At 41.4% G+C, this 16,457-nt stretch overlaps 1 protein-coding gene across 7 annotated transcripts in view; it reads right to left on the bottom strand.

Moving 5' to 3' along the window:
- LOC128884216 (glutamate receptor ionotropic, kainate 2) overlaps positions 1-16,457 on the bottom strand; it is a 275,987-nt gene that overhangs the window by 45,492 nt on the left and 214,038 nt on the right. For all 7 annotated transcript variants that reach the window (XM_054137446.1, XM_054137435.1, XM_054137454.1 and 4 more), the window contains exons 6-7: positions 12,684-12,825; positions 168-335 (exon numbers count right to left, since the gene is read on the bottom strand). In XM_054137446.1, the coding sequence (XP_053993421.1) occupies positions 168-335; positions 12,684-12,825 (310 nt within the window). The remainder of the gene's footprint in view (positions 1-167; positions 336-12,683; positions 12,826-16,457) is intronic.

Below are 16,457 nucleotides of genomic sequence, written 5' to 3' on the forward strand. Positions count from 1 at the left end.
TTTAACTTACTGGCAAAAGCATGGTATTTTTATTTCAATTGATACAATCAAGGTAATTAATCCTTGCCCAACGTTGATTTAACGACTCCGTAACGAGATGTTCATTGTATCGAGGTAGATCGTTTCTTAATCGAGCGAAAGTATTGAATATGTAAAGTTTGCCATACCTTGTTGGAGTTTTGTCCCATATCCAGCTCCCGATTATAGCGTTTCTCGCCGTAGATCCAATCTTGGACGACGTTCTGAATTTCTGGCTTCTCAGGGTCCACCAATCGGAAGGCAGTGATATTGGTCCCGCCGTGCTTAAATTCCTCCAGGTCGACGCTGTGAAGGTCCTGGAAGGAATTCAAGTAACTTCATGAATCTTCTGAACGGATAGCTGCCTTCCTGCGTGCTATCCGCGTTAAGAATTTCATTGCATGGACATCATAAATGTTTAATATCGGCCCCGTTGTTCGCTCGCGAGTTACATTTATAGAACATTTGTACATAGAATTGAACTTTGGGACTGGAAGACATTGTCACGACGCCGATGTTTTGAATTATGACTGTCTAGAGATTTGGAGATGTCGATGACTCGTGAACGTTATGAAAATTAGAGTGGTCAATGTCTTGGGATTGATTATTCGAAGGATACGATTACACCTTTCATCGATTAAGTAATGTTAGGTAAATTTAACCCTCCATGAACCTAATTATTGTTTCTGCAGACAATTTCCTACACATTTACTTTGGCATTTCAGATTGATGGCGATCGTCATCAATATTGGTCGTAGTTATCTGACACATTATATAATTAAGATGTAGGTATAGGTCATCTTATGAAAAAACAAAAATTATTTGACGAAATATCGATATATTAGCATGTGATGTGAAAGTTACACGGACCCATAGAGGGCTAACGAATTAATCACATCACTGAAAATATTTCTGAATAAAATAATATAGAAAGAAGAAAATTCCATAAGAGTCCACTAAAGTATCATTCTCTGCTTCACGAGAATATATTTATAATTGTAATACAAACGGAATCACCGGATTTTCGTAACGGCGACATAATCTCCCCCATTGAAGAACGTGTAAAACGTCAGCGTATCATGCGTGTTCGCCAAGGTGAAAAAAAAATGTTGGAAAGCACTCCCAGGTAAAGAATGAACGAGCGTCTCGAGGCGAGGCGATGATCGATCACCGAGGGGATCGATCGCGTCCCGGTGTCGGTGTATCGTCTCGCTCGTGGACCGGACAACTTGGAGGGGGAGGACAGTAGATCGGGAATAGCAAACTTATCTATCGGTGGCCTGGCCGCGGGACAAAGGATAATAAATGGCCGTGTTCGAGCTGCTTGAGCATTCGAAAAGGTGGACGCGAGTTGCGCTTTGAGGCCGGGGAACTTTAAATCACGCTGCTTGCCACGACGATGTAGATAGCTGGTACGGAGGAGCTGTTCCATTCTATTCCCGAGATATCTCTATTCCTGCTGATAGCCGCCGCTTGTCCAGGCCAAGTAATATCTGTCCTCGGAGCGTGAGCCGGAGATGCGATCGACTTTTATGGTTTGAACGATGCGGAGATGGAGATTGCATTAACACGTTCGCTGCCACGGTGCTCGACGCCACTTTAAATTGAAAACGTGCTTTATTATCATTTACTGTGAACGAACCCTGAGACTCATGAACTTCTAAGTTATGCTGACATCGTTGAGAGTGACGTAAAATTAAGCACTTTAAATTATCTTCTCATTTTTACAAAGCGTTTGAAACTTTGTTTTTTTTTCTGTGTTTGAATTAGTTTGCTGCTTTGAGATTACGTGATTTCGTTCTCAATTTTTGTCTTTCTTTGAATAGGAGAATTTTTCTATGGTTCTACTGTATTCAAATTTTTACCTCGAAGGAAGATTCGCATAGATTGAAAGTGGCGATGTCAAGCAAGATAGATGAAAAAGAATGTCTTAAATTGCAGTGCAAAAACCCGCTAGGTTAATTAACAAATAACACTCGGCTGTACAAAACTACTATTGCAGCGACGGAAAACGATGTTTCGATTTAACTCGCCCCAGTTACCAATATGTTCTTCACCATCGCAGTCTCAGGCAGTAACTTGGACGTCGATATCATCAAAATACGAGATAAAACGGGCGTCGAAGTCGCAGCGTTCCGAGCTGTAAGCGTGGGAAACCTTTCTCTTCATCCTGTCTTCGACAAACCGTAATAAACACATCGGCTCTGTCAGCAGACTGCAACATTCCGAGAGGTGAGGCTTTACAGTTCAATTTTCTCGTAACATACTTCCAGACAACTCAATGATGTGTCAAGCAAATTGGTACTAATGCTCCAAGACAGCGTTTCTCGAAGTGCTTTAGAGCCAGTGTTGAAAGCAATGTTTAAGTGCTAACATGATCCAACATCACGTTCCAATTTCATTATTTCGAATGCATTTATTCTTCGAATAAATATTTTTATCCGTTACAAGTCGAATAAACTTCCATCGAACGTTATTCGTCGAAAAGAAGTAACCCGATTTATTCGAATCTTCTGAATAGAGGTGGAATCCTCCATTTAAGCAACCCTTTTATCAAGATTAAGTCCTTTCTTGTTCTAAGGTAACTCTCTCCTAAGAGTCGTGCCTGACCAGCTCGGATGCATCGACGAATTAGCTTTCATCGTATTAGCCTCGCGCCATGAAACACTGATTCCAGTACGTGAAATTATGGCCGTTCGCGGACACCATCGTATTTCGGGGCCACAAATTTCGACGTGTCTCTCCCGAATTCAGCAACGCCGACGTATTATCGCGTCCCGGTGGTCATTACGGTTATTATGCCCCGTTACGGTTATGATGATTGTTATCGTCGTTATAGCCGCCGTTGCCATTAAGCTTCTTATTACGAGCGTTTAGTAGGCGTAACGTCGTGCTACGAGCGCCTTCTCCTTATTACGACCGAGTTATTTAACTGCCCTTCGTTCACTTGCTACGGTCTAGGCCACCACCGTTTCCTTGCGTTCAATTTTTTTCTTATTTTTAGAACAGACGCTGTTTAATTATCCCGAGCCGATCGGTCGTCGTTATCGATAATAAGATCGCTCTTTTCGACCCCTTTTCATTTAACGAACGCAATCGCCACGGTCGATGGTTTGATAGGTCTCTGTTTGTTTAACCTCCTCCGTAACGAATTATTCTCCTTTAAGGGGGAACAAGTTGTAATTGAATTACAAGATTAAAATTTGTAAGTGAATTTTTCTAATGGTATTTTCTTGCTTTATACGTCTATTTTCCTGGCTACCATTTTTAGGAATTTGAATAATTTAACGCGCTTACTTTTTTATTAAAATATGATCGATTACAGACAATTTTGTCGTTAATAAGGCGCGATTGTATAACAGACGGTTCATCAATGCCCGATTAGAGCTCGTTACATGCAAATTATGTACCTCCGTTCGCGGAGGTTCCTTTCATTAATCCATTACACCTTTTATCGTCTCGTTTCACCTGGTTTTACCGGTCGCCTCGACGACCAGGCCTGTATTTTCCGTGCTTTTCAGCGACGCTTTGACCGTCATGTGCGAACCCTGCTCGTTTTTCCGAGCAAAACACGCGACTAACATGTGGGTTACAAAGAGAGGCAGAAATGAAAAGCGGGGAAGGAGGCGTGCAACGTTGGATATCGGGTACAGAATACTCTCACGGATTTACGCTGAGTTTTTCACGCGCGAAATAAATTCAGCTCTGACCAATTTTCGATACCAAACCCAGCGTACCTATTGCGAGACCGGAATAGTACTTGGAGCCGGGTATTCAGAGAGGAATTGCGCATACTTTTCCAACGGATTCTATAGCCAATTTTCAGAGAAAAATTGCTTTTTGCACTTTTTCACGCCGGGTGCGGTGGGTTCGACTCCCTGCGTGTAGTTATCGTGATTCGAGCACGTGAACAGTTCTAGCAACAAATAATGGATAAAAAGGTTCGCGGCCATTCAGGATTTCTCTGGAGCTTCGTATAAATTCGAATGTTCCTGAATTTCTGACTTTCGTACCTAATTAAAGGAATATTTTTTTAAATATAATATTCAAGTGTTTCATTATTAACATTATTGATAACTTTGTGTGTAAAGTAAATTAATAGTTACACACTCGTGTCGTGATGTGTAATTATTGGAAATATTTTCAGACTTAAGATGAAGCTTGTAATTAACACCGAAACTTACGTTTCAATTTGGAATGAATATTAAAAACATCATTTTTCAATGATGATTATATAAATTCGTTAGGATAAAGAAAGTGTATACGAAGCCAGCGACAATGCAGAATTAAAAACACAATTACCGACCGTATTTTGTTATGAATGTTCCACATTTGTAAGCGTAGAATTCGCTGTGCGCGTAAGAGGAATTAACAGGTGTTGTTGACTAGACAACTTTGTACTGTTTTGCATTGGCAGAGAGATTGAACTCTACGATGAAAGTATTGTCTGCAGCACATCAAGTGCTTTCGTAACAACTCACTGAAGTCTGTTAAGTAGGTATGAAAATATTAAAATCAAATAGATTAAGAGTTAAGAGGCTTAGACCTGCAGTTTAATCCTATCTTATAACTCTGACAAGATCAACAATTAACCAATTTGCTTGGACAAACACTGCTTTGAAGAGAAACACGAAAATGATTTCTGTTTTGATGCAAAATATATATTCCCAGGAGTACGAATCTTATCAAATTGGATCTAAATTAATTCCAGGTTAAGCTTGGCAGTTCTACTATTAATCGTTACAGTTATTTTGAAACCTTTTCACTGATCCAATTACTTTCAGGTCTAGCCGCACTATCAGACACTATCAGAGAATGACTTGGTAACCTTAGTCAGTCACCTGTCGCAAACGAAATCTCCAGAAATGATAAGGCCAGTTCCTTAGGGAGAATTCTCGCGCGAGTAGCGTACGAAACGTACCTTCTAGGACGTTGACTGTTGAGTCAACCGTCGATCGATAGCCATCATTCTCCATGATTTACGTCGCTCGACGAGTTCCACATACCAAACTCCCGCTTGTCCTACGGCTAAGGACATCCTCGCGAGTCGGAGAAAAATGCTGCGTACGCGTTTTGAATGATAATCGCGAGTGGGTTGCGCAACGCTCGCGAAATCTTCGCGCGAGGGATTTGCTGAGAGTGTCTATCACGTTGAAACGTATTTCAATGGGGGGAGTTAGAAGATGTTCGAATTCGGGAGGCTTTTAATCGGAGATAGGAGACATTTTCCTGTAGATTAGAATTTTTTTTAAAATTGAATGAATAAATGAATAACTTTCAAGCAGTTGATAGAAAAAATAGAAGTTGCAGCTGCATCGTTAACTCTTTCAGACCTGGCGTCCGCAATTGAGGGCACTAAACTTAAAAATTACCGACACAATCGTTTAGGACGAATGTTCTTGTTTGTGCATATCATTAATACTAAAGGATTAAAATGAAATATGTTCAGACGGTATTCCATTCTGTTGGACACCTTCAGGTGCTATACAATCACTGATTGTCAATATATCTTTTCTCATTTTTGTATCCAATTTAAATATCAATGGATAATAAAACAATATTAACAGAATGTGAACACCAGAATCCTACTTCAAAATAATAATAACTAAATTCTATTCAAATGGAATGTGTACTTAAAAAAATACTACTATTATATGATACTACATAACACGTCAGTTAGGGCGCAAGAAATGGACCAAAAATTGTACCATGGGAACAGATTAGAAGCTTCACTGTGTTCGTCGAATAACATGAAACGTATCTTGGAAACAACGCCGCACATTTCCAGTTTCCCTTCGCCGCATGAAACGTTTCAGAAACACCAAAATCATTCATATCCTGGAGTAGAACGCAAACATGATAAGTACACTCGAACGTTTGAGCCGTCCAGTGTTCAAAGCGAGCCCAAACATATGCTCAAACCCGGCGCGTCTATGATTCCCCTTTCCAATGATTCCCCAGCCAGTTACAGCAAGGTAAACAGTAACACTTAGCTTTCGGGAGTCCGTGCACAAAGGGACCCCGAGATAATTAGCAATTTACAGTTAGCACAACTATGACTGCCCGTTTGCATATCGTACGTGGCTACGACCAAGCGAGGACGGTAAGTGATAAAAAGTAAATAGCCTGTGTAACCTAGGGTCGGATGGCCGTAGTTTATCTCGGCTGCGTCTACCAGATTTCAATTTAGATCCATTAAAATGTAAATTGGAGACGGTATTTGTTCAGACGCGAGGTCCGAGGCGTGCGCATTGTTCCCGTGCTGTTGCTAGAGACTGTACCCCGGGGTCTAGTTTCTCGCTGAACAGGGAAGAAGCTTCGCCGTGTCGACGAACCGTTCGGCAACAACCCCTCGCGGCCATTGGCGGTTTTTAATGGCCGTGGTTTAGCTCGTTAGTCCTCCGCAACGCGATGTTTATCGCGATCAGGGGCAACGAGTCGATCCGAGCCAGCTGATAGGACATCCTGCGCTAGAGAGACGTTGTTGCGCCTGATGGAGGCATCGAAACGGGAACTAGATCTATCATTTGTGTTGCGATTCATATGTCAATTACGTCGACACCTGGTAAGTTACATACTTTCCTATTAACGGGATATCAATAAAAAAAATCGAAAGAAAGAAAATCAGATTAAAGAATCAACTTTAAAAATATTAGCAAAAGTACGAAGAAACAAGTGTCAACCCCTACGAAAATCTTTAAATCTTTTTTAAACATCGTACTAACTGCGTATACGTAACTTCGTCGTAATAAAAGTGAGTTAATCGTCGATTTTTTTTTTCTTGGATTAAATCCAATTTACCAACGGTTTCTTCCAAACAAAAATCGTGCTCGACATTATGCAGAATCCAGCACGGAGGCGGAGCAGACTTCCGGTCATACGAAATTAACTTCGAACCGTAGCTGTCGTGTTCGTCCGTGAAATCGAAATCGCGTGCAATTAGTGCCACTTAAAATTACCGGCGAGAGGAATTAAATGAGCGCGATGTTTGCGCGGCGTTAATTGCAATTAAAACCGTAAAACCGACGACAGACTTCAGTAAACATAACTTTCCAATTATTGCTTCTCCACCTCTTCCGAGAGTCGCGACTTACATCACGATTACTCTCTCGGGTCAGCGATGCTTCGAAGAAGCAAGTCCCTGGATAACGATAAATTGCTAATTACCCCCGGGGGGGGGGGGGGGGGGCAGCCTCGTCAACTGCAATGAAGGCATAGCAAATTTCATCCAGTTGATTTTTCAGTTTAACACGCATTAAATATTCCCTTGCAGTTATCAGTAATGAGTTCGTAAAACAACGATGTTTGCCTTTTCTTCTTGCTTTCGAGATTATTGCTTCATTTAAGCATTTTACTCTTCGACATTTATCGTCATTAAGGTGGTTGACTGGGGTAGAACGCTATGGGGATGATGTTGATTTACGAACTTCTTTTATGAAACGTTATTATTGAGGTACATGCATTTAGAGTGTTTTTTAAGATTGAGAATCTTTTTGTTCCGTGACACAGCTTGAAAAGTGGAGGGAGAAAGCGATGAATGTAGAGATGGACAGGGAATAAAGAAGAGGACGCACAGTATTAAAATTATTTAAACTTGAAATTAAAAAAATATAAACGACGATGCGTCAACGGTCCAATCAAGAAACCTGTTTCCCTAGAATGCCAGGCTGGTTTCTAAAAAATCAACATACGTGTTTATCTTCTATATTTATTTTTGTCTATATTTCTCATTCATATTTTCTCATTCATCATTTCTCATGTTTTCGTTGAAAGCACATTTTACTCGTTGTTTTTCTAACTTTATAAATAATATAGAGCAGGGTACATTTCTCTGCAACGGCGAAAGCCAAATTTCCAATTTGCGTTATATATTTTGTAGTGTCCGCGCCTCCCATACCCAACAATAAGGAGTCAAATAAGAACACGAAACGTAGGCTACGGGATTGGTCGCGTAGGTAAAGCGATCGACTGTGGATCCGAGGATCGTGGCTTTGAATCCCCGTGCCTTATTTTTCGTTTAGACTCCTACATATTGGGGCTCGTCCGGGGTGGGGGGTTACAGCGGCAACTACACCGAAGAGGACCGGCCAGTGACGATGAGTCACGATGAACAACAATGCCACGCGAAGGACGGTGGAGCGGGCAACAATGAGGCGTCGAGAGAGAAAGAGAGAGGGGAGTACACTCGCGAAAGAGGGCGCGGCGCGCACTGCTGTTGAGACGCAAAACCCGAGAGAGAAAGAGAGAGGGGAGTACACTCGCGAAAGAGGGTGCGGCGCGCACTGTTGTTGAGACGCGAAACCCGAGAAAACGGACATTCGAGGGCGAATGAATGTCAATTCAGGATAGCCGAGTGTAGTGTCCGCGCCTCCCATACCCAACAATAAGGAGTCAAATAAGAACACGAAACGTAGGGTACGGGATTGGTCGCGTAGATAAAGCGGTCGACTGTGGATCCGAGGATCGTGGGTTCGAATCCCCGTGCCTTATTTATCGGTTAGAGACTCCTACAATTTTTTGATGATCAACTCATAAATTTGACAAACTCTATCACTAAAGTGTGGCGCAATTCTACAATCACCGTTCAAAATATTATTTTATTCAAAACACACAATAATTATAATTAAAAGTATTATTAGAAAACTATTTCATCTCTGAATTTAATCCAGCTTTGTTCAGTAACCATCAGAAAATTCACGTGCACGGGTAGTACAAACAAAATGCACGCGTTGGTTGCAACGCGATGCAAGAAACGGCATTATTTATGGACAGACTTGATAAATGCGAAGAAGAATACGGCCGCAGGCGAACGAATTTTCCAATTACATCGAGCAATCCAAGGGTAAAAGTAAGCGCCGCTGGGGCTCGGAACGGATACCTTGAAATAATTCCTGGTCTGGTCGACTCGACTCTTTTATTCCTCATTCTTGATCGCGCTGTGAATCATATTCCAGATGTATCCCACCGAATAATTGCGCGGTGCATCGCGGACAAGGAAGCTGCAAATTGTCCCTGTATCGTGAGTAATTTATAATCACAAACTTGGGATGAATCCGTGCTAGTGTTTTTTTTCCCTTGGCACCTCCTGCCATTATATTACTTGAATTATTATCTTTGCTGTACTTTGGACCACAAATGATTTATTTCAAATTCTAAATTTATTTATTTTGACTTTTCTTATAACTCCCAATATATAACCGATTTAAAGCTGTGCTAAATTTAAAGCTGTTACTATTTCAGTCCAAACCAGCTGCAATTTTGATTTATTTTAAGTACACTTAAACCACAGTCCAACTACTAAAAACAAGAAACACTTCTCTCAAGCTTGTCAACATTCTTTTACCAATAAATATAATTTCGTGAAGATCACTTCGTTCCGTGCTCGTTTCTTGGCCAAACAGTCGCGATTCGAGAATTCGAAATCGATAACTGTATGTTGAATCGGATATCGTCTCGATTAACGGCGTTCAATTCTGATCATGGCCCGGATAATTAAGGGGAGGTCAAGCACAATTAGATAAGCCAGACGAGTCGAACATTAACCTTGCCGTTTAGTCGTGGCAATAGACGTAGGTCGATAGTAATATCCGCGGTACGCTTGCGATTTCAGCGTGACGATAGGGGCATGAGGAAGAGGAAGAAGATATTGATTGTATCCGTATGTTCGTAAAAGGATATATTGGAACGTGTAATAGCTTTGTTATCGTTCATCCGTAACTCGTCGATCATATTTTTCATCCTACAGTCTTCGTGCCTCTGTCGGAGATCATTTCGCTGGATCTGTATCAGAGGTAGGATCAATTTTCATCTGGGATACAAAACTTCCAGCAACGAATAATGGATGAACAACTTCTGATTTCTCATCTGTTCGTTAAAAATTGCTGCCTGGGTTATAACATAGTGGTTCATATATCTCTTTAGAAGTCTGTATCTTGGAGTCTGTATCATTTATTTGAATTATTGAAGTCTCGAAGGGGATGGGAGTTGATTTCTTAAACCCTGAGGCAAACGAGAATTAGTTTAAACTTATAGCTACATGAACCACCCATGGTAATCATTTAATAAATTAAGAGATACACGGTTTATCCTCTATATTTAAATCGCGTTTGTCTACAGAAGCTTTTCGGATAATTGTGAGAGCTGATCGAATAAAATCGTGCCCAATAGTATAGGTAAATTAGGTAAAATACCTAATATAGGAATATACCTAGTATAGGTAATTAGTATGGGTAAATTAACAGTAAGTAGACTGGACAGAGTAATTCAGTAAACGCGCGAATATTGTCTCCTATTAGAGAGATCCAGATGATGACTGGTTAAATTCGTGTCTGAGCAATGTTGAACCATAAAGGATCTTGAAATGCACGAGACAGTTACTAATTCACCTGAAATGATATTACTTACGCTGACAACTTCAAAGTTACAGTAGAGTTTCGAACTTGTTAAATTACTTCCACGGAACGTTCTACAATTGCGATCGTTTGTCTTGCATTTATAATATTTGAGGGGAAAAGCGTGGATACAAATAACACATTAATTTGTTAGAACCGAGTTTTACTGTACACCCACTAGGCAATGTTTATTTCATTTAACTCACTGATGAATGCTCACGTTAAAACTTCCAGGTCTATTAATTATTAAACATAGCATATTATATTAAATTCCAGAGAACAATGCAGTAATATTAAAAACAACCCTGAAACTAAATTTACACATAAATCCTCTCTCTAGAGATTGGAGGTAGAATTCCGCATTGCAACACTCGACACGGAAAAAATATGAAAAGTTTTATCAGGAACAGCGTCATATAGAGTTTCCTTGTCACGTGGAACGAGACGGAGCGACACGATATGTCCATTCCATGCATCCTTCTGGAACTTTGCTCCCTGACACTTACGTTCCAGGAGAAAAGTTGGAAAAGAAAGGTTATCGAGGGACGATCGACGATATTGCAACGATCCAACCACCCACCCCAGCTGTTTTAGAACAACACGTACGACAATTTCACCCCTTGGCCCCGCTCGACGGAATTCGAATCACAGAAACTCGCGCAGACTGCTGGAACCTGGAGGATATTCTCTTTGCGCGAACAACTACAAAGGAGACTGGTCCATTAATGCAGAAACGTGATCGAGGAAATTGGTGGAGGAACAGGGAATGGATAAACACACACGTGCGAGGACACCCTCTAGTACCTTTGAATTTGCATCGACATGACACCGTCTATAACAAGACTGTTACAGGGCTGTTTTGTTTTTGGTTTAATTAGCTGCTTGAACCATTCGAATGGGGAATCAGGGGAACTGGGATTTCTTGTAGAATTTTTCTATGTTCCAATACCTAGTCGAGGTTATGAATCAATTTGTTTAGGAAAAATCAAATGAACTAATGGAACGTTTGAATTTGAAACCATTATTATACTATGTATTGTATATGTGCCAATATTTAATAAAAACAACTACAGAAATAACGGTATAATGACTGTGTCAGAAAGGTGAGAAAATATAAATGCGAGAGATTCTTTTCTAACTCATAATAGTATGTTTCACATAATAATTTGAGTAGCACAAGTATAAGTGGCATGAACTTTCAGGACGGCCTACTACTATTCATAAATCCAAAAGTCTTCTTTACATTCAATTCACTTAATTAACTCCCGCATCGGACTAAAACCTAACCAGCGAGGCCAAAACAGCTCAAGATCCCCCGTTGCACAGAGAACTGTCCCATTGTTCCAGGACACTCCGCCGAGTGGCCCTAGTATTCAAGAGTCCCTATTAAAGAAGAAGACTCCGTGGCGAACAATTAATACTAGACGTCAGGGTTCGCTGCTAAATTCTGCACGTTTACAGAAATTCCTCTAGATTTCTCCGGTGGGCGAGCAAAAAGTAATCGTACCATTCACCAGCGAAGCGGTTCAAACAGAACAGGAGTTTATCTTTCCTTCATTGTTCATTATTATTTCCTGCGGGGATGCCGGAGGATCATTTCTCAGCACGAGAAAACAATTTCACCGGAGGAGAACGTACTCGAGAATGGAACGAACGAATGTTTTCCCTCGCCATTCTCGTATTCTACCTCTTCCTCTCTCTCTCTCTTCCTCCGCCTCGCTTCAACAGTAGAACGGACAAGCCGCGTAATTCGAGTCTAATAAAACGCGGGCGCGTTCATCGCGTTACACGGACGCCTTCGACGACGTTGGCGAGTGCCGGCATCGGTGCACGTTAAAAGTTCCATTAAAGTCGAGACCAGACAACCGGGAGCCTCACGTTCTCCCCGTTAACGTTGATTCGAGCGACGAAGCCCACGGACGAGCGACAGCCCCCTAGCAGCCAATCTCATCGAGGCAAGAGCATCGTCCGGTTATCGAATCCTTCTCGCGTTCTTATCGATAATTTACCTCGACTCCGCCGAACGGGGAACCCTTGTCGATTCCGATTACGAAAACGAACCGAGTCCCGTAGACTCGGAAAAAAAGGCGTCGCGAGGAAAAATCGAACGAACGCGGCGGACTCGGACGAATTAGTTTATGCACGCGTCCCTCTTGTCGGACACGGTCCCCTCTAATTGCCAGCCGGCTCGCGAGGGAAAGATACTGTTTCGACCGAACACGAGATTCTAGAAGTCGACCGTTAATTGCATTTCCATTTAATTAAAAGACTCACCAGAGAGGTGATGAGGTAGCTGTGATAGTCGCTCATCATCCCTATTTGCTGCGCCTGCTTCAACACGTCGTAAATCCTCTCCGTGGAGCAATCCAGTACGATGTGCGACTCGGCCGAGTTCTTTATCTGCTTCAGCAGCGGCCTGAAACAGAAACGGAGTATTCGTAGGCGTTAGGAGAGAAATTGGTAGGTGCAAAGTCCCTCGAGAGACGATGCTCGCGTCTGCGGCTGATACAAGATTTTAGATGGACTGGACATGACCATGACAATTGGTGTTATTGTAAAAATCACATAGGTAGCTACAAGCAGTCCCATAAGTATTCGTACCCTCTATGTCTATTAAGGAAATTTCCCTGAATTCATCAGTCAGCTGTGCTCGACGAGTATACTCGTCATGGAGAAGTGGCAGTATTTTCTGTCATGACGACTATATTCGTCTATAGATGTATATGTAGCCATTGCTTGATTCTCACAACACACATAGAAAAGAGAACGCTACAGCTGACTGGTTAAATGACAAGTTCGATGTTTCCAAATAAATGCTTTATTATAAATATATATATGTTTAAAGTTCATTCATGTACGTATTTATGATAAAATATTTGTGTGGAAACATCAAACTTAGTATTTAATTTAGACAAACAAGTTGAAAGAGGTAAATAAACAGCACTTTACTAATATAAACTACCTTAAATTTTGTAATTTCTTTTCTTGGCACTTTGCCACAGTAGAACGAAGACATTTCACTTGAATAAGTGAAGAGTATGTTTTACCATCTCGAAAATAGTGGATGGACTCTCGAAGGCGTGTTTGTTGCGCGTTATATACGGTTTGCGAACAATGGAAGGGATTCTAATCCTTTGGTGTCGAGCAGAATTACAGGGAGGACGCTACTATTTCTTGCATTTCATGTAACATTCAACTGGCTGGCAGCGAACCAGCGATAAACCGATCGTGAAACTAAACTATTCAACGTCCGACGCTTCAATAATTTTCTACATTGTCCATATCCTCAATAGTATCATCGATCCCGCGAGGCTCATTGAAATTCACCGCTATCAAAATCCAATTACCGCTGAACGTATCGGTGCGCCGCGAAACGCGCAACATCGAAACGTTAGAACCAACAAGCCAAACGTTCGCAAAATTCTAGAATTTCCTTCGTTGGACATCCAAAATTAACTGGGACAAAAATGAGTTTATAATACGTTTAGGATAGATACAATTTGAATATTATTCGACGGTATTAGTAACAAATGACATCGTCAATTTCTTTTCTTATCTACAAAGTTAAGATTTTATCTCGAGACTATTGAAAATTGGACAATTTAACATTTGTCGTAGTATTTAATTTTGTAATGTCACAAAATTCACGAATCCCATCCAGATTTATTTTCATTATTGTCTCATTTTTGGAATTAATTTTTTCAATTCCTTAATGGAAAGTCCTGTCTCCCATTTCTGGGTGACGCGGCGACCAACGTGTTAACAGAAAATGGAATCTGATCGGTTTGATTAGGAGTCGAGCTCGGGGCAAATCTTTCCACGAGGCTGTTCGCGCGCATTTATTTGCAGCGTCCTCGCGAGACGTGGAGCTTCCGATTCCGGAGGTACTCCTATGCCTAGTGTACTTCCCTGATCAAAATTTCATATCGTAAGCAGCGGCAGCAACGGTGGCCTCTATCTGTGCCCTGTGCCCGCCACCCCTTCGCTCCTTCCTCTCATCCAACATGCACGATAATGCGAATCTCCTTATGCGGCCTCTGGAAGTTGGACCGCCGCTCATTGCGGGAATTTTTCATACGCCGTGCATAATTCACCGGAAACTCTCTTTTATGCGCGTCGTTCCGGCGCACGGCCTGCTCCTTAAGATCCACGCTCGCGTGACATTAAAGTCGTGGCATTTTAAACTCACAAAAGTCTGCGTGTTCTTTTTTCTAGGCGTTTTAATGCAGTAGCGTGTCACAAGACGTTACTGTAATATGGCGTAGTAAAGTGTATCACTGTGGGACCTTTTCTCCAGGAACGATTCCTCGACATGTGCTGGAAAGGGAGGAGAAACATTTTTATTGTGGTGAACAGGTGTTCAGTTTAGGTGAAACGCGAACGAAAATTATTTAAAAGCATTATATTTTGTTATTTCTTGGAAAAAAGGCAACCAATTTAGGTGGACCACTTATTACAAGTGACATTCAATTTTTTGGTCCCTCGAGTAGCTTCTTTTAAACTCCATTAATGATCATTCAAGAGTATCAGTATTACGTTCATTAATTTCATTAGCGAAATTAATATTCCAGGGTAATATTCAAAATAATAATCCCCTTGGAATATTCAATATGACAGTAACGAATTATAATTATAATTGCAAGCTCTGTCAAAATCGTTGAAAACAGTACCTGATGTACCATAATCAGGTCACGAAAGAGTTTCGCGAAATCATAGCGATAACGTCATGGTTATAAATCTGAATCATTCAAATAGGACGCATGGGACAGCGAAATATTTCGATAATTCAATAACTAACCAAATCATCGTTCTGTTTATCGACTAAGGGTTCATGCAGCGAAAACACGCGCATTAATCGGCTGCAGTGGGGGCAATTGCTGTTTCGCTCATTTTAATCAAAAGTTTCGCGAAACAACGCAGGTTGCGTTCGCAAGGAACGACGGAAGTTCCGGGAACGACCAGAGCTGTCCATGTGACGCGTATAAAACTGCCGCTTTGGCTTTTATTGCGCGGGAGGTGTCCGTCGGAGAATTCTTCATGATTGGCTGGATTTATGGGGGCGTATTTAAAGCACAGCGTGCAACAAGATTTGCAGTCGCTGACTGCGGCCGCGTCGAGTTTTACGCATTACGATCTTTTGTAGAATTTGAGGGCTATTAATATACCCATTAAGAAGTTTCAATAAGGTAAACGGGAGAGAGCGATAAATGATCATCTTTCTATGAATGGAGGGTTTTAAGTAATGGGTTTTAAGTAATTTTATAATGGTTGAGTAATTATGGCCTGGTCCTGATTTAAATAATGCATGTTGTTAATGCTCAAGGACCACTTGGCTTCATTATTACTGAGATTTTGATACTCTTACTCTCGTAAGTGATGTTCAAACTGAGACGTGGATTATTTAAACTGAGTAATTTCAGTAATCTAAGTCAATAATTTTGTGGACAAAGTGTGAAATTTCTTCGGTAATCTAGGTCAATCATTTTGTCGACAAGGTGTGAAATTTCGTCAGCAATCTAAGTCAACCATTTTGTTGGCAAGGTGTGCATTTTCTTTGGAGTCGAGTCTCTTATTTCGTGAATCTCAAAGTGGTGCGTGAGAGCGTAGCCAGGGGAGTCCTATGTCGTGAACCAGTGTCGTTTGTCGACGTTACGACTCCGCAGTATCGCGGCGCCTTTAAAAATGCACGTCCACTTTGCGACGCGGTTCCCGTTTAAGCGATGCACGCGCCTACGTATGTCCAGCGGCGTGGTTCGTCCCTTCTTTATTCAGAAGCGGTTTCGCGTCACTTCCGGTGGCGACGAGTCCTCGCGAGTCTGAGGTCAACGACGCGATAAAGCTTCGTTTTCCCACGACGCGAAGTCGCGACTTCTGAAAGCTCTGGGCAGTCGAACCGCTACGAAGTAGAGCCTCTTTTGAGAATTAATTTGGAGGAAAGTATTGCAAGTTTAGTCCTTTCCTCTTAGATAATGTTTATTTATACATCAAAGAGTGAGAAGAACATTTTCAGTTACATGGGTGTGTTGAATTGGCTCTGGACGCCAAAGT

This window comes from Hylaeus volcanicus, chromosome 1 (assembly GCF_026283585.1).
Source record: "Hylaeus volcanicus isolate JK05 chromosome 1, UHH_iyHylVolc1.0_haploid, whole genome shotgun sequence".
Taxonomy (NCBI): Eukaryota; Metazoa; Arthropoda; class Insecta; order Hymenoptera; family Colletidae; genus Hylaeus; species Hylaeus volcanicus.